The sequence below is a fragment of the Grammomys surdaster genome, unplaced genomic scaffold (assembly GCF_004785775.1).
Source record: "Grammomys surdaster isolate TR1022 unplaced genomic scaffold, NIH_TR_1.0 125956, whole genome shotgun sequence".
NCBI classification, from domain to species: Eukaryota; Metazoa; Chordata; class Mammalia; order Rodentia; family Muridae; genus Grammomys; species Grammomys surdaster.
Window position 1 is genome coordinate 248,411 of NW_021620775.1, and position 20,819 is coordinate 269,229.

Genomic DNA, 20,819 nt, shown 5'->3' on the forward strand with positions numbered 1-20,819 from the left:
CCACACATTTCAAATAGCTCAAATTTTAAAGTAAAATGAGGGCCGGGTGGTGATGGCACACGCCTTTAATCCCAGCACTTGGGAGGCAGAGGCAGGCCGATTTCTGAGTTCGAGGCCAGCCTGGTCTACAGAGTGAGTTTCAGGACAGCCAGGGCTACACAGAGAAACCCTATCTCGAAAAAAAAAAAAAACCAAAAACAAAAAAAACCAAACCAAAACAAAAGTAAAATGAGACCTTCCAATTTCCCCTCAGCCCCCTTTAAACCATTTAAGAGTTTCTAGAGAATATGTGAATTAACTCTACTTTCACCATCTAATCTCCACCCCTTTTTTGTTAAGTTAACCTAAAACTACCTCTTCTTTGTTTAAAGCAATTTTTAGAATTGGATATTTAAATCCTAAGGTCTTAGAATGTCTTTAAGGATGGACAAAGGAAGACAAAAGGCTAATGAATAAGATATAGTGTCAGGCTAGCAATCATGGGAGAAGTAAGGCTACGACTCACAGCTGAGTAAGAAATGTTAGTGGAGAGTAGAAAACACCTGATCAATAATTTGATTCCGGGAGGTGAGGATACAGTTTAGTGGTAGAGTACATGTTTAGTATCATGTATAGGTCCAAAGCTGAATTCCCATAACTGCCAAGGAAACCAAACCAAACATATACTTGATTTTCTTAGCAAATTCTGCTCAGAAATTACCCAAGTGCTCTTTGCAAAAACATCACCTGCATATCCAGGCCACATGACACCAGGCTCTGAGGCCTGTGAGGTCGAAAAGCCACAGAAGAACAAATGTTGGAATGTCTCTTCAGGGATCTGGTAACTTTCTTCTTTTCCAAGTCCAGGATTTTGATTGCCCCAGTGTCATCAGCAGAAGCCAGCAGGCTTTCAGTTTCATTTAATGAAAGACAATTGATTTCTTCCTCATTCACGTGAAACTGGTCCAGGGACTCTTTAAGAGACCTGACATCTAGTACACTGATAGTTTCTCCATGGGCAGCATAGAGCTTGGTGGGGCAGGAGGCAGAAAACAAGACGCTGGTAACATCATCAGCCCCTTCCAACTGCATGTGTCCTAACGGGGTCCCATCTTCACCCCAAGCCACAAGGTCTCCACCCTCTCCTCCTGAAGCCACCAGCCCGTCTTTACTTGCATTCAGACAAAGGATTGAAGAAGAATGTCCACCAGTCCACTTGACTGCCATGATGGCCGCAAAATTCTGTGAAGAGGGAGGAAGCCTTTATCAGTTATTGTACAAGAACTTGATACTATGAGACAAATATAATTACCAACATTTCAATAGTTTTTTTAAAGATTGCTTAAAAATTCAACAACCCCCTACCCTCTCCTCTCAAAAGACACTTAAAGACTAAAACTACAAAACTCTAGGTAAATATAAAACTGTTTTTCTAGTACACATCCACAGGAAACCCAAATACATGCTGACTAGCAGGCATAAACTTTTTCAGGTTTTTCTTCCTAATCTTATCCTTTTTTTTTTTTTTTTTTTTTTTTTTTTGAGACAAGAGTTTCTCTGTGTAGCCCTGGCTGTCCTGGAACTCACTCTGTAGACCAGGCTGGCCTCGAACTCAGAAATCCACCTGCCTCTGCCTCCCAAGTGCTGGGACTAAAGGCATGCGCCACCACTGCCCGGCTTATCCTTGTTTTTGATTTGCTTGTTGTTATTATTTTGAAGAGATTAACTCGGTTTAAAAGGTACCTTTGGCTAACTTCTACCCTAAATAAAGCATGAGAAGTTAGGTAACGAATGGATTGTATAGTTAAAAGGACTATCACAGACACTATACAGTTCTGGTAATTTTTCCATAATGGGTCTAGAAGTAAGCCTTTTTTAAAAAAAAGATTTTATTTCTTTTATGAATGTGAATCACTAGCTATCTTCAGACACACCAGAAGAGGGCATTGGATCCCATTACAGATGACTGTGAGCCACCATGTGGTTGCTGAGAATTGAACTGAGGACCTCTAGAAGAACAGTCAGTGCTCTTAACCACTGAGCCATCTCTCCAGCCCTGGTAGTAAGTCTTATTGCATTCATCTTGTAAGATCCAAGAACAATACAGTTTATACACCAGAGGGGAGGGGGTGGATTAAATTTCCATACTCTAAACGAATCACATGGATATTTATTGATCCCTTGCATAATCAGAAAAATAACAAAGAACTATTAATGAATCTGTTTTAAAAGAGTTTGGAAAGCCTCAAAAAACATATATACTCATTTGGGGCCACAGAGGTGGCTCAGTGCTTAAGAGATTTAACTAGTTGCTATTTCAGAGGATCAGCTTTGGCTCCTAGTATTCACATGGCAGCTCCCAACCAAGGAATAACTTCAGTCCCAGGACTTTCTTTGGACCTCTGAGGGTACCAGGTATGCACATGATTGTAGGGGGTGGTTCTGATGCTCTGATGGAAAAATCTGTGTGTGAACCCTGAAGGTCCTGTTCCCCAATTGGTTCTTGATCAATCAATAAAGATACTAGTGGCCAATGAGCTGGGCGAAATAGGCAGGACTTCCAGTTTTCCCAAAGGCAGGCTAGTAGACTCAAGAAAAGAAAAAAGATTCACTATGTTTTGGAGGAAGAAAGAGCCATCAGCCATGTGAGATCTAGGATGGAGTGGCCATTAACAGCTTCCCAGACTGGGATAGCAGCGGGGAGATTAGAGACCAACTGAACTTAGGGCAGACTTAGAGTGCTGAGCTGGGAGTGAAAAGAAGGGCATGATAGCTGAGGAAGGCTTAGAAGAGCCCGGCCATTGAGCTAAAGCACATCAAAGATAAATTAATGTGTGTGTGTGTGTGTGTGTGTACATGCGCCTCATCCCTGGATCCGAGGGAACCTGGGTGGGGCTAGTATCACAGTCCCTCCAGACATGGTACATATGCATACATGTATGTATATGAGTACTCATATACATCAAATAAGTAAATCTAAAACATCCTATTAGATAAAATAAATATTCAGTGAGGTTTTTTTCTGTAGCTAGTCAACACTTATCATGCATAATATTTATCAGCAATCCAACTAGAGCCTTCAAAATTATTTGTTTACTTGGTCTACAAACGACACGAAAAGTCCTTTATCAAAAGTGTTAAACATGGCCGGGCGGTGGTGGCGCACGCCTTTAGTCCCAGCTCTTGGGAGGCAGAGGCAGGCGGATTTCTGAGTTTGAGGCCAGCCTGGTCTACAGAGTGAGTTCCAGGACAGCCAGGGCTACACAGAGAAACCCTGTCTCAAAAAAAAAAAAAAAATGTTAAACATGGGCACACCTGTAATCCTAGCACTTGGGAGGCTGAGGCAGGAAGATTTTGACTTCTGGGCCATTCTGGGCTATATACGAGACCCTCAGGAAAAAAGGGGGGATGTCAAACAGAGTGCTATGGCAGAATGGGGAAAAGGTACTTAAATATATACACTAAGTCAAAACAATGTAGAGTTGTTTGTAAGTTGTTGTTCTTAATTTTCTACACTGGGACCAGACAACCTAGTAGAAATGTGTTCATGCCCTCATCTATGAGGTCACTAAGCTTGTCTTTTCCAGTGTAGTTGTCTAAAGGATCAAGCACAGAATTACTCATATCCTATTATGAATTATTTTAATTAGATAATAGATTCATTTCCTCCAACTCCTAATGAGATCATGGAGTGCTTAAGAGCAAAGTAGGGTATGCTAACAGCATTTTTTTTTAAAAGGGTGGAATGCCACAGACAACAGTTCTGAGCAGGTGGAATGGATAATGTCATAGGGTAGGGGCAAGGTGAGGTTCATGAAAAACAGGTGAAGGAATTCTAACAAGAAGAAAGTGATAAAGGTAAAGGTGATCTTCTTCTACTTTGAAATTATCCTGAGTTCGAGGCCAGCCTGGTCTACAGAGTGAGTTCTAGGACAGCCAGGACTGCACAGAGAAACCCTGTCTCAAAAAAAGAAAGAAAGAAACTATCCTATCTGAGTGGAGTAATGACATGCCACTAAAAGTCATGTGACTAACTGGGGTAAAGACACAACAGAATGAAGCTGGGCAGTGAGGCTTGCCTTTTAATCCTAGCACTCAGGAGACAGAGGCAGGTGGATACTTGTAAGTTCAAGGCCAGACTGGTCTACATATCAAGGTCCAGATTATTTAGGGCTACACAGAAAAATCCAGTCTTGAAAAACAAGCACCACCCCTCAAACCCAAAACCAAAAAGAGACAGCAGAATGATACCATTAGATACTTCAAAGACTTGTCTTAAGAGAAAGGATAAAATATTTGATAAATGGACAATCTCTACCATGACTGATTTTTTTCAGTCATATCTTTATTTATGAATTTCCGCTATCCATATGTACAAGCCTGAGAGAGTGGGGAGGGGGGCGAGCAAACGTAAGCAGAAACTGAATCTGTCTTCTGGCTCAAATTCATGGCTCATGTGATCCTCTCACCTGAGGCTTCCAGGTAGCTGGATTATAAACTCTTTGTACTATGGTGCTTTGCCCATGCCTTTCAATCTAGCCATTCTATATAGTTCTTGACTTTCTTTTCAGATCTACAAAATTTAAAGGAAATGTAACTGTCATTCAGACAAAATTTGGTTCAACATTCAGGAGCCGTGATGAGAGAGGCCATTACTATAATTTGTATGTCAACACTGCTTCATAGCTTTGAATTAAAGTTAGTCCTGATGTGGAGAAACTAAGTAACAACCAAAACAACTAGAAGACTGTGGCATTAGCATGGACACAACAGACAAGAATTTGGGTTACTTAACTTGGTGGAAGATATCCTGAAAAAGGGATTAGCGAGTCATAAGCATGTAATTATACCAGAGTAGGCGAGCAATTGCTGTTCATTTGTTTTTATTAAAAAACAGGAAGTGGATTACACATAGGTGGATCTTTGGCAAGGTTTCTTACTACACAAAAATTGCCTGACATTGGACTTGATGACTGAGTCTGTGAGCCCTATTATTATAATAATCACTTCATAGAGCAGTCTTGAGAATTATAAAAAAGTCAATTAAAAGATTTCATCAATGCCTGGCTCACACTGTAGTTCTTTTACTTTGCCTTATGCCTCTCTCTAAATGCTCTTTGAATTTTGAAAACATAGTATAACTAAATAATGCCAGGCCCTTTTCCTCCCAGGAAACCATCTTTATGTTTCCACTTTATTCTCATTCTAGTGATTAATAAGTTACCAAAAAAAAAAAAAAACCACACACATTTTCTTAATCTTTTTACTATGAGATAGAACTGAACGCACTATATTTTGCTCCCCAAAATTGTGACACTTAGTATTCAAATGACACTTTGAGATTATCTAAACTTGTTTATTTAATCTCAAATATAATAAAAACCTGTGTATTTACGAGGTTTACTCAGATTTAGCCACCTTACTTTTAGAATGGGTTCTGGTGAGTCCTGTACGGTCCTAGCCAGGAAAAGACGATCTCAATTTCTGAAGGTAAAAAAAAAATAAAAATGGATCTAACCTGACCACGACAAGAGGTCCTCAACTGCTCCAAAGGTAAAGGAAATTGATCCAAGCCAACTGAAGGTGAAGGAGCTAAGAACTGGCTAGCAAAAAAAGAAGTGTCGTGAACAAAGTTGGAGAGTGAGCAGAAAGCAAATGAAACGGGAAACTCCGTAGGAAGAGAGGCCAAGGAAAGCCGATTCAAGGCCATTCGAGGAAAAACAGAAAAATACACTTGAGAACAGATCAGAACCCCGCTAGCCAACAGCCTCATACCTGGGCTTCCCGTTCCCGGTGGCGCCCAGTGATGACCTCACGCGCAGCATCCAATCCCATCAAGCTTAGGGAACGAGGCGCCTCCGCCGAACAGTCACTTCCGGGCTGAGAGGCGCGGCGGGCGAGCTGGGCGTGCGCCCTTGCTTCTTGCCCTCAACTCGTATGGCGGATCCCGGGGCGCGTCCCGGGCAGGCCGGGCGAGGCGGGTGGTTCCGGCGCCCGCGCTGAGCGGCTACGAGGGGCGGGGACCCGAGCGGTCCGCGCCATCTGCCCTCAGTGAGGCGGGGCGCGCAGCGGACGCCCCCGGGCAGGGGCGGGAGCGGTGGAGGCGCGAGCGGCTGTCGCTGAAAGGGGCGGTGAGCGTGCTGCTCCGGTCTCTAGGCGAGGCTTGGCCTCCCGCGCCAAGACGGGGCGCAGCGGCATCAGCGGCGGCCCTCGGGCCGGCTGGTGAGGCGATGGCGGCGCCGGGCCCGGGGGCTGGGGCAGCCGCGGGCGGCGCTAGCGGTGGTGGCGCCGGCGCCAGCGCGGGCTCGGGGTCCTCCGGGGTCGGCGGCCGGTTGCCCAGCCGGGTGTTGGAGTTGGTGTTCTCCTACCTGGAGCTGTCCGAGCTGCGGAGCTGCGCCCTAGTGTGCAAGCACTGGTATCGCTGCCTCCACGGTGACGAGAACAGCGAGGTGTGGCGGAGCCTGTGCGCTCGCAGCCTAGCAGAAGAGGCTCTGCGCACGGACATCCTCTGCAACCTGCCCAGCTACAAGGCCAAGGTGAGGGAATCCCGGGCCACGTCGAAACCCGGCTCCTCTCCTGCCCGGCGCTCTCGGGGTTTACCTTTAAAGCTTGAGTCAGATGTTTCACCTCAGCATCCCGCCTTTCCACGGCTTCAGCTAGTCAGTACCACTCTCACTCCTCCTCTCCATAACGATCTTTTCTTTGGATTGAAGTTCTGCTTCGTAATCCACCTCACTTTTTAAAATACTAGGTGTTTTCCCATCATTCATTTTCATCAGTCGTTCTACTTTCGGCCGTTTTTGTTCTTAAAGACCAGCCGATACTCTTGATCATATATTTTCCCTGGCCTCCAAGTAGACTTACGGCATTAGTTCATCGAGGTCGCTTTAAAATGGGTTTAGTTGCTGGGATCTTTTGCGTTCACCACCCCTTTTCCTAGCTTTGATTATTAAGCATATTTTCATAATTCTCACCCACGTTCTTTTAGGGCCATAGTATTTAACACTTCCTAATGTTGATAAGGCTAGGCATCCTGCTAACTAACTTGTAAGAAAGAGACTTTAATATTACTTCCTCTCATTGGCACCATATAACTCATCAAACTGCCTTGTCCTGCTGCTTTTGATAACTTTTTCATAGTTCTACTCTCTTCTGTTATCTAACATGTTGATTCCTGTTTTGCTAGATTTTTGTTGTTGTTCACGATTCTTGTGCTTTCATAAAAAAATTAAAATGCTAACAAACAGGTCATGGCAGGACCAAGTATTCTCCAGGACATACAAACAAAAGGCCTTGGATTAAGGTTTATGTAGCTAGATAGTAGCTCTTCAGGATAGCAGTCATCAAAAGCATATGAAGCCGGTGTGATGATGCATGTCCTTAATCCCAACACTCCAGAGACAGAGGCAGGTGTTTATCTGTGAGTTCAAGGCCAGCTTGGTCTGCCTAGTGAGTTCCAGGACAGCCAGGGCTATATATAATGAGAGACTGTCTCCGAATAGATAGAGTGTGGTAAACATATCTTTTTTTATTTAATGCTATATTGTCAGTGTTGAAATCATTTTTAAATGTGAAAGAGATGCACCATTTCTTTTAATATACGTGTATTATTGTCAATTTGTGTATACACACATTTTATGTCTGTTTTTGGAGACAGGGTCTTACTATGTAGTTCAGGGTGGTCTCCAGCTTGCCATCTTTTTGTCTGTTCCTTGAGAGTGCTAGGATTAGAGGATGGGCCACAGCTGTTGGTATATTCTTGTATATGAAGACTAGTTTTGGTGTGATAAGAGAAGGAACGCTGCTGTTGAATATGTAAGCTATCAGATAGATAGTCTTTATTTTTTTTTTTTTCTGAGAGAGGGTCCAGCCTGGGCTGGCTTGGAACTTAACAGAAATCCACCTGCCTCTGTCTTCCAAGTTCTGTGTCTAAAAGTGCCACCACTCCTGCCCCCCCCCCAAAATTGTATTTTTGTACTTATTTTTGTATTTGACACAAACACACACACACACTTATGCATATGTGAAAAATACCAGTTCCCACAGAGTCTAGAATAGAGTGGCTACCCTTGTAGCTGTAGTTACAGCCACATGACCTCCCCTGCAAGACACACACACATACACACACACACACACACACACACACACACACACACGAAGAGATTGAATTCTGGTACTCTGGAAAATCAGGGAGCACTCCTAACTGCAGACTAAATTGATACTACTTTTGTATATTTCCAGAGAGGTTTTAGTTTTAAGTTTCTAACGCTTCATTTAACTTTCTGCTATATGTACTGCAGCTACAAGGTAGGCTTGTACTTTTTAGGTGACTTTTTGGAAAATAGAAGATTAATTTAGGAGGACCCAGAGAGTCCAGAAGTCTTTAGACTAGGGAAATAACTAACATATAGAAATAACTAACATATGTCACACATTGCTACTTAGTATAGTATAGGAATACTAGAACTTTATCCAAAGGAAAAACTTAGGAGTTGAGAGGAGAAAAAGTTTGAGATTAAAATGACACAAAGCTGAACTTTAAGATGAGGTTGATGTGAAATTTTTGTGAAAAACTCTGAGCAGAAAAAAGCAAGGAAAGCAAAAACGCAAACTCTTATTAACACTTTGCCTGAGTAGGGATTACAGTGTAGTTGAGTGCGTGCGTGCGTGCGCGCGCCTGCCTGCCTGTCTGTTTGCCTGTGTTTCTTTTTTTCAGTGCTGGGGATTGAATACATGCTAGCTATATCCCCAGCCTGGGGGAGTAGATATTAAATATGATCACTGCAGTTGTAAAACTGTATCTAGTAAGTATTATGAATGAGAGTCACATGCTGTTCTGAGTGTCAGTAATGGGAGACTTAACTAGGTACGGAGGTCAGGAAGAGACTTTCTTATAAGACATGATGCCTGAGCTCAGTGACACCTAAAAGATGAAGACACAGAGGCCAAGAGGAACAAGAGGAGCCTCTGAGGGGGGAGGGGACCTGGCTTGTAGGAGAATCCAGAAGACTGTCAGCGGTTGCCATGAGAGTGCAGGAGATGCTGGTTTGAGTAAGATGAAGGGAGTGTGACACAGTGAAGCTTTTCTAGTTGGAAACAAGAACAGCAGCCATGGGGAGTGGTGGCGTGGTCAGTTTGTGTTAGTTTTGACTCCACTATGGAGAACAGGTTGGAATACGATTTTAGAAATGTGGTAGATCCATTAGAAAGTAGGTAATGAAGGAGATGGAGAAAAATAGACAAACTTAGGAAGTAGAATCTATAGAATTTGATGACTGTTCCTCCTATTGCCTTTAGATATGGCACTAGGATTTTAGGTCATCATAAATTAAAATTGATTTTTTTCACTCAGAGAATATTAAGATACTGGGTTATCTATGTATTCTCTGGAATTTGCGGGATCAAACAGTTTTTTTAAAAAAGAATCTGTAGAATTTGGGAGTAGTTTTGAAATAGAGACAAGGAAGGAGGAGCTAAGGATGACTCTTAGATATTTGGCTTACATAATCTATGTGTCACTTAAGTGACAGTTTGGAGGAAAATGACAGCAGGTTCACTTGTGGAAGAGCAGAATTCATAGTGCTTTTGAGATAGTCACCAGATTTCAGATAGGCAGCTCCTGGTAGCCAAGGATTAGAGGCAGTCTAGGCTAAAGATAGGAATTTTTTGTTGGACTGAATGAAGGTGACCAGGAACTAACTATGTCATGGAAGAAGGCCTTTTGAATGTCTTTGATATATTGTTTGGGCTTTATTCTACAACTGGAAAAACCATACAGGTTTGAACAGAAGAACAATGAAGTAAAGCTGTGCTTTAAAGAGACTAGGCCCTGAGAGACAGAGGGCACATACAGGAGAGGAAGACACAACTGGGGGAGCTGTCACAGAGAACAACTCCACGTAGGTGACAGTTGACAGTGAGTGGGATTAGAGAAGGTGGATTCAGCAGAACTCCCAAGGAGCCTGGGCAACTGAAGCCTGAGCGTGAGAAGTGTTTTGGAAGAGTTTGGTTGGTTCATTTTGTTCTCCCTCCTTCCCATCTCTGCCTTTTATCTCCTTCTTCCATGCTGTGGCTCAAAACCAGGGCCTGATTCATGCTTAGCACTCACTCTGCCATTGAGCTACACCCCCAATTCCAGAAATGTTCTTTTTTTTTTTATAACTCAACTTTACTTATTTCCAAGTAGTAGTTAGTTATTTCAAATATTTTGTATCTAACTATTCCCTAACTTTCAGACTTATATCCTGAGCTAGGCCTTTTTTAGTTTTGTTTTTAGAAGCAGAATTAGAGACAGTTTGTTGAGAAATGGTGGGTACTCTAGAGAAAGAGGCGGGCTAGCGAGCTGAGGGAAAAGTGTGCACTCAGAAGCCCTGGGCTAGGTCTTCATGCTGTTGAAATAGAAAATTTAGGTTCTTCAGAAAGAGACAGAAACCACCACTTTATGTATGTATGTATGTATGTATGTATGTATGTTTTGTTTTTCGAGACAGGGTTTCTTTGTGTAGCCCTGGCTGTCCTGGAACTCACTCTGTAGACCAGGCTGGCCTCGAACTCAGAAATCCGCCTGCCTCTGCTTCCCAAATGCTGGGATTAAAGGCGTTTGCCACCACTGCCTGGCCTTGTTTGTTTTTTAAAATAGGGTTTGTTTCTCTGTGTAGCCCTGGCTGTCCTGGAACTTGCTCAATAAACCAGGCTAACCTTGAACTCAAAAGACCCACCTTCCTCTACCTCCTGAATGCTGGGATAAAGGTATATTTGGCCTTTAAAATTTATTAATTGGGTCTTTTTTCATTTCATTTGAATTTTTCTGTATTTGTTCTAAAAACAGCGACCCATAATATAATCATGATACTACTGTCATCTCTAAAATGAAACTGACAGTAATTTCTTATGACAAAAAGAATAGTTGCAGTGTTGTCTCATAAATGTGAGCTATTATAATTTAATTTCTAGTTTATTAAATCAGTTTCTGTCTATGCTCCTTTGACAAGGAGTTGCTAGGCCTTGTAAGGATATCTTAGTGTCCTGATTGATCCCACCCCACCTCCTGCCCCTGCAGCTTGGTATCATCTACATTCCTTAACGTGTTACTCAGTGTGCTCCTCTCTCCTCCCATTTCCTGTAGACTCTACAGTATGAAGCATTGACCAATTTAGATTACAGTAGATTGGTTGGTTGGTTGGTTGGTTGGTTAGTTGGTGGTTTTTTTTACAAAATACTTATTACTAAAATCATGTGCTTAGAGGTGTGGTAAAAACAAGATCCTTATACTTAAGTGTGATGATAGTGACTGAGAATTCAGGAGAGAGGAATGATGGGGATTGGGTAGTCCTGGCAAGGAATACCTTCATGGAGGTGGCGGTAGAGAACACAAGAAGAGGACACAGCTAGGGCACCAGGAGCTGGGCAGGCAGGTGAGAATGAAGTGCGGCAGCCTGCTCGGAAGGCTCTGAAGCCAAGCAGAGCTAGCAGTCGCTGTGGTGCCATGTGTGAAGCTATCAGAAGTTATTAGCTGGCATGAGATTCAGTGGAAATGCTGTTTTAGAAAGCTCTGGACAGAGTTTAAGGTTAAGGACAGAGTTTATAGACTTCTAGGGGGCAGAGGAGGGAGTCACTGTAAATGAATGTGGTAGAGTTGGTTCAGCAAAATAGGAAGCTGGAGTAGGAGGTTGAGGAAGAGGTTGTTAGTATGTATCACTGGGGCAAAGGGAAGATTGGAGAAAAGCACCTGGAATTTGTAAGACTAGGAATAGGAATAGGCGATGAGGAAATAACAATGTAACATTATCATGAGGACTTCATTCTCTTCACGTCATTCTTTTGATTTAGAAAATACTTGTTTGTGAATATTTTTCTCCCTTGTTTACTTATGTGAGTGCTCACACCACACCAACATATAACTTAAATATATATAAACTGAAATAGGAGAAAAAATTCAAGAATGCTTCGTTTGTCCATTTTCCTTATGGAAACAGAATACCTGAAACAAGGCCTTACTCTACAGCACAGCAACAGTGAGACAGGGAAGTGCTGGCTATTGGACAATGAACTCAACCTGGGAGCTGGGTCCCTGCCACTCTTACGGCTCTCTCCTGCATGCTGTTGCTCTTTAGGTCTGTAACCCTCTGCCCCCTTGTTTCCCCTTCACATTTATTTATTTTATGTGTGGGTGTTCTGCACCACATTCATTCAGTTCCCACAGAGACCAGAAGAGGATGTTAGGTCCTCTGGAACTAGAGCTGCAGTGTGTTGGGAACTGTTCCTAGGTCCTCTGCAAGAGCAACAAGTGCTTTTAACTGCTGAGCCATATGTCCAGCCACATATACATACATAAATACACACACACATAAATACATATATCTGTATTTTCCCCCTTCTGTGTAGCCCTGGCTGTCCTGGAACTCTGTATACCAGCCTGGCCTCAAACAGATCTACCAGCCTCTGTCTCCCGAGTGCTGGGATTAAAGGCATATGCCACCATACCTAGCTCTAAGTTTTATATTTTTAAAAGATGAGAATTTGTCATTATTCGTACAAAGGAGCTATTTAAAACATGTTTTCATGTTAGGAGCTTAAAAAAAACTTTATGAAAGGCTAAATCATCTATCTTCTTGGTAACCATTCCCTTTTTTTTTTTTTTTTTTTTTGGTTTTTCGAGACAGGGTTTCTCTGTGTAGTCCTGGCTGTCCTGGAACTCACTCTGTAGACCAGGCTAGCCTCAAACTCTTGAACTCAGAAATCCACCTGCCTCTGCCTCCCAAGTGCTGGGATTAAAGGCATGCGCCACCAGTGCCTGGCTTCTTCTGGTTGAGTTTGTGTGCTGTCTAGGGGATGTGGCTTAGAACAAAGAGTAGTGATGTCAGTGTGTGAGTCATACCTAGCGAGTAAACGGAGGATCTAAGGGAGTTTGTGGGCAATAAAATCTTCTCTTCACTTTAGAACTGTTGTGACTAAGATCATTATATAATATTTTGTATAAAACACACACATATATTTTCCTCTTGCATATGCTGGGCCAGGATACTACCAGTGAGCTCAGCCCTCACATAGTCCAGGCTGGCCTCAAACTTGATATGTAGCCTTAAACTTCGGCTCCTCCTGCCTCTTCTTCTCCAGTGGTGATTGCAGCATATGCCACACTAGGCTATAATTCTCTTTTTATCACAGCATTGATGATGTGGAAACTGCATCACTTAAGTGTAAGTAAAGGAAAGAAAGCAGTGTGCTGAATTTTCATGTGCCATCCACACAAGCTTTACCATGGACTCAGGACAAATCTGGTTTCATGTTTACTCCACTCTGCCTCTAGGTGTTTGTAAGCAATTACCATTTATAGTTATTTTATGCATAAACATTTTAGTGGCCGGGCGGTGGTGGTGCACGCCTTTAATCCCAGCACTTGGGAGGCAGAGGCAGGCAGATTTCTGAGTTCGAGGCCAATCTGGTCTACAGAGTGAGTTCCAGGACAGCCAGGGCTACACAGAGAAACCCTGTCTCGAAAAAAACAAAACAAACAAACAAAAAAAACCCCAAAAACCATTTTAGTAATATCACTGTAAAGTACAAGGATAGTTGTGTGTATGTTTTGATCTGTTAAGCTTGCTTGTAGACATTGTACTAGTTTGGAATTTGGTCAGTAAGACAGTTGAATTGCTCCCCTCTTTCTTTGGACAGGATCTTTCTGTTTCCCTTGTTCATCGTAACCTGGCTCAAGTTATCCAGAGTAGTTAGGTCTGCAGGCATGTGTTATCATGTCTAGCTCTAGCTGAGAGTTATTTTTAACAGGGTATAGTATTTAATGATAGTTTCACATCCAGAAAATTTGGTCATTATTTGGAAATAGTGTTATTTAAAAGCTTATTATCTTATTATTTGTAAACACAAAGCCTCAAGGTTTTTGGGTTTTTGATTTGGAGCAGGGGAGAGAGATGGGGTTTAGTTGTCGAGTAGCCCAGGCTGGCATTGAATTTTCAATCCTGTTTGAGCATCCCAGAGGGCTCTGAGATCTAAGTTCACAAGTATGAGCCAGTGTGTTAAACTTGTTGCATTTGAATAGTTACGAAAAAAATCAAGTTTATTCTTCATATGTTCTGTTTCTTGTGTTGTTAGGTGCGTGCTTTCCAACATGCCTTCAGCACGAATGACTGCTCCAGGAATGTCTATATCAAGAAGAATGGCTTTACATTACACCGGAACCCCATCGCTCAGAGCACCGATGGTGCAAGGACCAAGATTGGTTTCAGTGAGGGCCGCCATGCCTGGGAAGTGTGGTGGGAGGGCCCTTTGGGCACTGTGGCAGTGATCGGGATTGCTACGAAACGGGCCCCCATGCAGTGCCAAGGTTATGTGGCATTGCTGGGGAGTGATGACCAGAGCTGGGGCTGGAATCTGGTGGACAATAATCTACTACATAATGGGGAAGTCAATGGCAGCTTTCCACAGTGCAACAATGCACCAAAATATCAGGTGAGAAAGGATATTTTCTCAGTGTGGGCCATTTCAAATCACATCTTAGTTTGTTTAAAACATGCACATTTTAATGCTGGCACTAGAGGTTTTTGTCTTTGTTTTGGTAAATTTTAAATAAATGGTAGACTGTTACATGTCAGTATTTCTTAATACATATTTGAGCAATCCTTCTGTGCTCTGGATCAGAGGTTGCCAAGCTTTTTCTGTATAGGTCAAAGAGTAAATATTTTGGACTTTGCTGTTTATATGTCTCAGAAACACTGTCAGCTGTGTTGGTGTAACATCATATCAGCACAGATACTGTGAATAAAGAAACATGCTGTGCTTGAACAGACCTTATTTATGCTGCAGGACTCGTTTGGCCAGGGGGTACAGGCAGTTGGATCTCTGAGTTCAAGGCCAGCCTGGTCTACAGAGCAAGTTCTGGGACAGCCAGGGCTAACCAGAGAAATCCTGTCTCAAAATACATACATACTTGTTGGATTCTCTACATGTTGTCTCTTTTGATGAGTGTTCCATATATGTTTAAAAACAACTTATATTCTGTTCTTAGATGGAGTAGTCTGTAAATCATAGGCCAGATGGGCAGGATTTAAGTCGCCTATATTGTTAGTGATTGTGAGATTGTGACTTGTTCTTTTACTGAGAAAAGTACTGAAGTCTCCGACTATCCTCTCTAGCTTGTCTATTTTTCTTTTTGGTCTATCATTTTTTGCTTCATAGACTCAAGGGTTCTAATTGTTTTCCTTTATAAATGACCTTTGCCGGGCCTTTGCTTTGATCTATCTTGTTACTAAAATGAGACCCTCAGTAGAAGGTGGTTTAGTCTTTTTCGTTTAACAATATTTCACAGTCTCTCATTTGAGAATTTAGTCCATTTATCATAATTGTTAGACAACTTAATAGTATCTCCGTGTTCCTTAATTTATGATCTTTTTATTTCTTGTCTGCAAGTCTTGTTTCTCATTGTTGTTTGTTTGTTTTTGAGACAGGTCTCACTATGTATTCCTAGCTGGCCTGGAACTCACAGATATCCACCAGCCTCTGCTTCCCAAGTGCTGGAGTTAAAGGTATACACCACCATGTTTGGCACTTTGTCTTCTTTGATTGCATAGTTTCTATTGCTCTAGCTTCATGTCCACTATTAATTTATTCTACCTTCTGAGTTTGCTGTTGAACCGGGCTGATGAGTTCTGGTTACTATATGCTTTGGATCTAGATTCCATTTGTTTTCTTCTTTTGTCTCCATGTCTCTATTGCAATTTTGTGTTTATTTAATTCTTTGGACATACTTAGAATGTCTTAACTGCATTTCACAGTTATACACACAGTACACACACACACACACACACACACACACACACACACACACTGTAAATACTTTGAATTCTTTGTCAAATTAGAAGGCCTAGGTCCAGGTAGTCAGTTTCTTTGGATTTCCCATCACTTTGAGAGTCATACTTTTCTTATTTTAGCCTCGTGACTTTTCTTTTTGAAATGAAAATTGGATGTGTGGGTAAGATGTATTAACAACTCTGGAATATCTCCTTTTTCTAGAAACTGCTTTATTCTTTGATACATGCAGATTTTCCAGTAAAGGAAGGCAGTTAACTTGTTGGGACTCAAGGCTGTAAGCTTCTTGCCCCTGTGGTATGCAGCAGCAGCTTTCAGCTTTGATCTAGGCCTCTCTGTTCTCTCAGTCCACTTCCCTGGGAGCTTTTCATGTGTGTCATCCCTGTGGTCTCACATGGCTTGGGTGGAGTTTATGTTCAGGTTTGGATCCTCGCCCTCTTCTCTTCTTTTGCTCCCTTCCACGGTGTCTATTAGTCCTACCGTCCACTTTTTTTTTTTTTTTTTTTTTTAAATTTTTGAAGCCAAGCAGTGGTGGCGCACGCCTTTAATCCCAGCACTTGGGAGGCAGAGGCAGGTGGATTTCTTTCTTTCTTTCTTCCTTCCTTCCTTCCTTTCTTTCTTTCCTCCTTTCTTTCTTTCTTTCTTTCTTTCTTTCTTTCTTTTTTCTTTGTTTGTTTTGTTTTTCAAGACAGGGTTTCTCTGGAACTCACTCTGTAGACCAGGCTGGCCTCGAACTCAGAAATTCGCCTGCCTCTGCCTCCCAAGTGCTGGGATTAAAGGTGTGCGCCACCACCGCCCGGCTGCCTGGTCTACAGAGTGAGTTCCAGGACAGCCAGGGCTACACAGAGAAACTCTGTCTCGAAAAACAAAAAACAAAAAAAATAAAAAATAAAATAAAAATTTTGAGACAGAGTAGCCCCATGTAGCCCTGGCTGTCTTAGAACTCACTGTGGGGCTGGAGAGATGGCTCAGCGGTAAGAGGACTGACTGTTCTTCCAGAGGTCCTGAGTTCAATTCCCAGCAACCACATGGTGGCTCACAACCATCTATAATAGGATCTGATGCCCTCTTCTGGTATGTCTGAAGACAGCTACAGTGTATTCATATAAATAAAATAAATCTTTTAAAAAAAGAAAGAAAGATCTCACTGTGTAGACAAAGCTAGCCTCAAACTCAGAGATCTTCCTGCCTCTGCCTCCAGAATGCATTTTACCCTCTGACACCAACACTATGGAGACTTGTGCTTTCCAATTCCTTTACTGTGAACACACATGCTGTAGGTTCCAAGGTGACATAAGTTGTGTCGTCTCAGTCTGCTTTAGAACAAGGCTAATTCCTGAGACTGATGTCAGGACTCTAGGATAAGAAGCAGTGTTGCCCGACAGAGCCTGAGCCTTGTTCTGTTTGTATTTGTTTGGCAGACATTGTAAAGAGATTGGACATGTTAGTGGTTCAGTTGGGCAAGGAGTGGATAAAAGCAGATGTTGGTGGTCATTTGTGACAGGAAAGTTACTGACAACAGCAGGAGTTACCATAATCAGGAAGTGTTAAATCTTAATTATAAATCTTAGGACTTTCCCTCTCCCTTTGACAGGAGACAGGAGCTCACATAGCTTAGCTGGCCTTGGTCTCACAGTGGAGCCAGCGATGGCTTTGAACTTCCATCTTCCCACTTCCACCTCCCACTTAGGTGCTGAAAATACAAGCATGCACCATTCTCAGTTTGTGTGGTGCTTGGGATTGAAGCCAGAGCTTCATGCACGCTAGGCAAGCAGCCTGACAGAGGAGGCCATGCCAGTCCTACTTTCCAGTCTCAGCATACAGTGTAGCCTTTCTTTATGGATGCAAACTAGAGGATGACACAGTCCTGCTGTCTCAGTGTGTAAAGACAGGAGTAAAGCTGGGTGTACTGAGTTTGCAGTTTCAACAGTCAGTGTTGCTATGCATAGTAGCATAGCAGCATAGGCACAGACACCTCTGATCTCAGCACACAAGACGCAGAGGCAGGCAGATCTCTGAATTCAAGGCTAGCCTGCTCTACAGAGTGAGTTTCAGGACAGCCAAGGTAATATAGACAAACCTAGTCTTTAAAAATTTAAAAAAAAAAAAGAAAGAAAGAAAGAAAAAAAGAAAGTCAAAATAAATGTGTGTGGAGAATAATGTGTGTTCTTTCTTCAAGCTATTTACCCCCAACCAGAAACTCCCCTTCTCACTAACAGAGAGATAACTTAGAGATACAGATTCTTTGTATGTTTTCCACTTTCTGATTTGTATCCTCTTTCTTCTAGCCATGCCTTTGGTGGATATCGTGCTAACCTTGTCATGTCTATTTACAGATAGGAGAGAGAATCCGAGTCATCCTGGACATGGAGGATAAGACTTTAGCTTTTGAGCGTGGGTATGAGTTCCTGGGGGTTGCCTTTCGAGGACTTCCAAAAGCCTGCTTATACCCAGCAGTCTCCGCAGTATATGGCAACACAGAAGTGACTTTGGTTTATCTTGGAAAACCTTTGGATGGATGACAGTGGCTTTCTGGAAAGAAAGACAGTGGAGAAGAGATCTACTTGTGGAAAGTAGAACCATGAAGTGATAGTATCATGTGTGCATGCCCAAGAAACATCCTGAAGACACATGAAGTTGAGAACTGGAGAAGCAACTCTACCACAGAGATGGTCATAGCGTTTCCTCTTTCTACTGGGCCAGAAAATCCTCAGGGTTGCAGTTGGTTGAGTGGGCAGTTGACATATGCATGTTGCCACAGAGTTTTCTCTAAGTTAGCAGTGTGTTACTTCCAGCTTAAAGGTGAGCATGTAGAGATGCCACAGGAGGGAATCGCAAGAGTTTATGTAGTGTTCATGGAGAAGGCTCGGTCCCATCTTACAGCTGCCTGTTCTTTCTCCAGTCCCTTTATTTCTAGCCAGCTTGACTTAGAAAGTATGAAACTGGCTGGATTTTATTTAATATTTTTAATATATCGAGAAGCATGGTCTGCCTGGACTGCACTTCTCTAGCAATGAGAAATAAAATTGTGCAGCTATTTTAAAAGTTGTATATATAATGTGTGTAAAAACTGTAAAAAAAAAAATAAGGGACAAAGGCATTGCTTTGTTCTACTTCAGTTTCTTAAAAATCACTACATGGTACAAAATTACAGTGACATTTGGGGACAGTAGGGTAACAGAGAAAAAGAGGAGACATGTTGTACTGGCTCATTTGATAGTGTTTTGGGCTTATAGTCCATGGCTATAACAGAATTATGATAAAGGTCCTCATTTGGTTAAAGACTGGGAAAGCAGATCTACTTAGAATTATGCATATGCCAGCAAGGCTGATTCAGAAGTAATAGGAATGTGCCTCTTGGCATCTGGCTTTAGTCTTTGGCCTTCTGAGAAAACTGGTCTCCACACAGAACAGTTTGAGCTGCTCCTACAGTACTCAGTATGTACGTCTTACATGAGCACTATTGATGTAAACCCTAGGAGAACACATGGTCAGCGGTTCTTTTATTTCTTAACTTTATAATGCTGTAGTTGTTATGAAGAATTTTTAATTTCATATTGTTTACATTATACAACGTTCGAAGCCTCAAATTCTCCATTGAGGCTGTCATGAAATGTTTACTCGCCCATCTGAAACAGTGCCAGCCTGAACCCAGGTTAGGAATATTCTTAATCACCTAGGTGTTGCCCCCATGGGACTTAATGCTGAAAACTTCAGGTTGGCAACAATATGAAAGCTTCATTGGAAAGAGGTGAACGTTATTTCCTATTTGGACCCATAAACCTTCTCACTAATATTCTCTGAAATTAATAATTCAACACATGAGCTGAGGTGGTTGTTGATTTTTTTCTTGTGTTAGAACAGAAACATCTTTCTGTATAAAAGTATAATTAATATGGTTCAGATACATAAGAATTGATGAAGGCAAGTAAAATCTTTGTACTTTTTACATGATTGCTGTATGTATATTTTGTTTTAAATCTAATAAAATTAGGGACAGAGAGCAGCTTGCTGGGGTTCTTGGGTTCATTGAGAATTAAATTTGTCAATCCTGCTATGAAACAGGAGGCTTCGGCCACAGAACAATCTGTAGTTGCCTCCTGAAAGGGTTACAGGTATTTATTGTATATTTGCTATGTTGCTTGAAAAAGAGAATTTTGTTAAAGATTCTTTTTGATAATCTGTATCAAGAAGAAACCTTGTACAAAGTGGAATTATATGTTAAACGTATTAGGGAAGATAGCTGGCCCAGGAATTGTTTTGTTTTTCTTGTTTTTTGTGGGTTGTTTGTTTGTTTTTCTGCTCTAGAACAACTCAATTTGGTTGCACTTAAAAGTTGATTAAAAATCTGGTTAAGGATGGAGAGTGACTAGTTAAAGGTGCCGCAGTCCTGATCTGGTTAAGGATGGAGACTGACTAGTTAAAAGGTGCCGCAGTCCTGACGCACTTGCTGCATCTAAAGGGTAGGACAGTTCCTCAAGCTTCCGGTGAGTTTGACTCATAACTTCTGTTTTTGTCTTATTGTTGGTAAATGTTCATGTGCAACAAGTTTTTGAAGGTGCTGACTGGAAAACAAAATCACATGGTTTTTCATTCCTCCTTGAACCTAGAGTCGGATAATTGCCTAACAATTTAACACCAAGCCATTCTTCCTGTGTCTTGTCTTGTTTTTGATTGTTTAAGACTGGGTCTCGCCGGGCGGTGGTGGTGCACGCCTTTAATCCCAGCACTTGGGAGGCAGAGGCAGGCGGATTTCTGAGTTTGAGGCCAGCCTGGTCTACAGAGTGAGTTCCAGGACAGCCAGGGCTACACAGAGAAACCCTGTCTCGATAAGACTGGGTCTCACTATGTAACTCAAGCTATCCTTGAACTCACAGTGATCTCCCTGCATCAGCCTCCCCAAAACTGGGATTAGAGGTGTATGCTACCATTCTCAGAACAACAAACCATTTTAGCTCAAAGAACTGAATGATCCTAGGTAGGACGGGCATCTAGAGAACAAAGAACCTTCATTTTAT

At 42.1% G+C, this 20,819-nt stretch overlaps 2 protein-coding genes and 1 non-coding gene across 5 annotated transcripts; 2 read left to right on the forward strand and 1 right to left on the reverse strand.

The window, feature by feature from the left end:
• Positions 1–260: 260 nt before the first annotated feature.
• Positions 261–5,860, reverse strand: Wdr53 (WD repeat domain 53). Of its 3 annotated transcripts, none has more exons than XM_028753807.1 (2): positions 5,755–5,860; positions 261–1,221 (listed from the first exon to the last, which is right to left on the reverse strand). In XM_028753807.1, the coding sequence occupies exons 1-2, from the start codon at positions 5,812–5,814 to the stop codon at positions 697–699; spliced, it is 585 nt and encodes a 194-aa protein (XP_028609640.1). In that variant the 5' UTR covers positions 5,815–5,860; the 3' UTR covers positions 261–696. The 3 variants fall into 3 exon arrangements, with proteins under 3 accessions (XP_028609640.1, XP_028609639.1, XP_028609641.1); XM_028753806.1 differs by having other exon boundaries at positions 5,498–5,768; XM_028753808.1 differs by having other exon boundaries at positions 5,403–5,768.
• A 349-nt stretch (positions 5,861–6,209) lies between these two features.
• Fbxo45 (F-box protein 45) lies at positions 6,210–19,750 on the forward strand. Its single transcript, XM_028753781.1, has 3 exons — positions 6,210–6,515; positions 14,089–14,445; positions 18,138–19,750. The coding sequence occupies exons 1-3, from the start codon at positions 6,210–6,212 to the stop codon at positions 18,321–18,323; spliced, it is 849 nt and encodes a 282-aa protein (XP_028609614.1). The 3' UTR covers positions 18,324–19,750.
• Positions 9,249–9,390, forward strand: LOC114609453. The gene has a single exon (XR_003709511.1). It is a non-coding gene; the product is annotated as a small nucleolar RNA SNORA79 (small nucleolar RNA).
• Positions 19,751–20,819: the final 1,069 nt, after the last annotated feature.

Bases quoted from the DNA above. Each gene is read 5' to 3' on its own strand.
- Fbxo45 (XM_028753781.1), top strand. From the start codon at position 6,210: ATGGCGGCGCCGGGCCCGGGGGCTGGGGCAGCCGCGGGCGGCGCTAGC. The intron at 6,516-14,088 runs GTGAGGGAATCC...TTGTGTTGTTAG, and splicing joins TGCCCAGCTACAAGGCCAAG to GTGCGTGCTTTCCAACATGC. The intron at 14,446-18,137 runs GTGAGAAAGGAT...GTCTATTTACAG, and splicing joins ACAATGCACCAAAATATCAG to ATAGGAGAGAGAATCCGAGT.
- Wdr53 (XM_028753806.1), bottom strand. From the start codon at position 5,752: ATGAGGCTGTTGGCTAGCGGGGTTCTGATCTGTTCTCAAGTGTATTTT. The intron at 1,222-5,497 runs GTTAGATCCATT...CCCTCTTCACAG, and splicing joins GGACCTCTTGTCGTGGTCAG to AATTTTGCGGCCATCATGGC.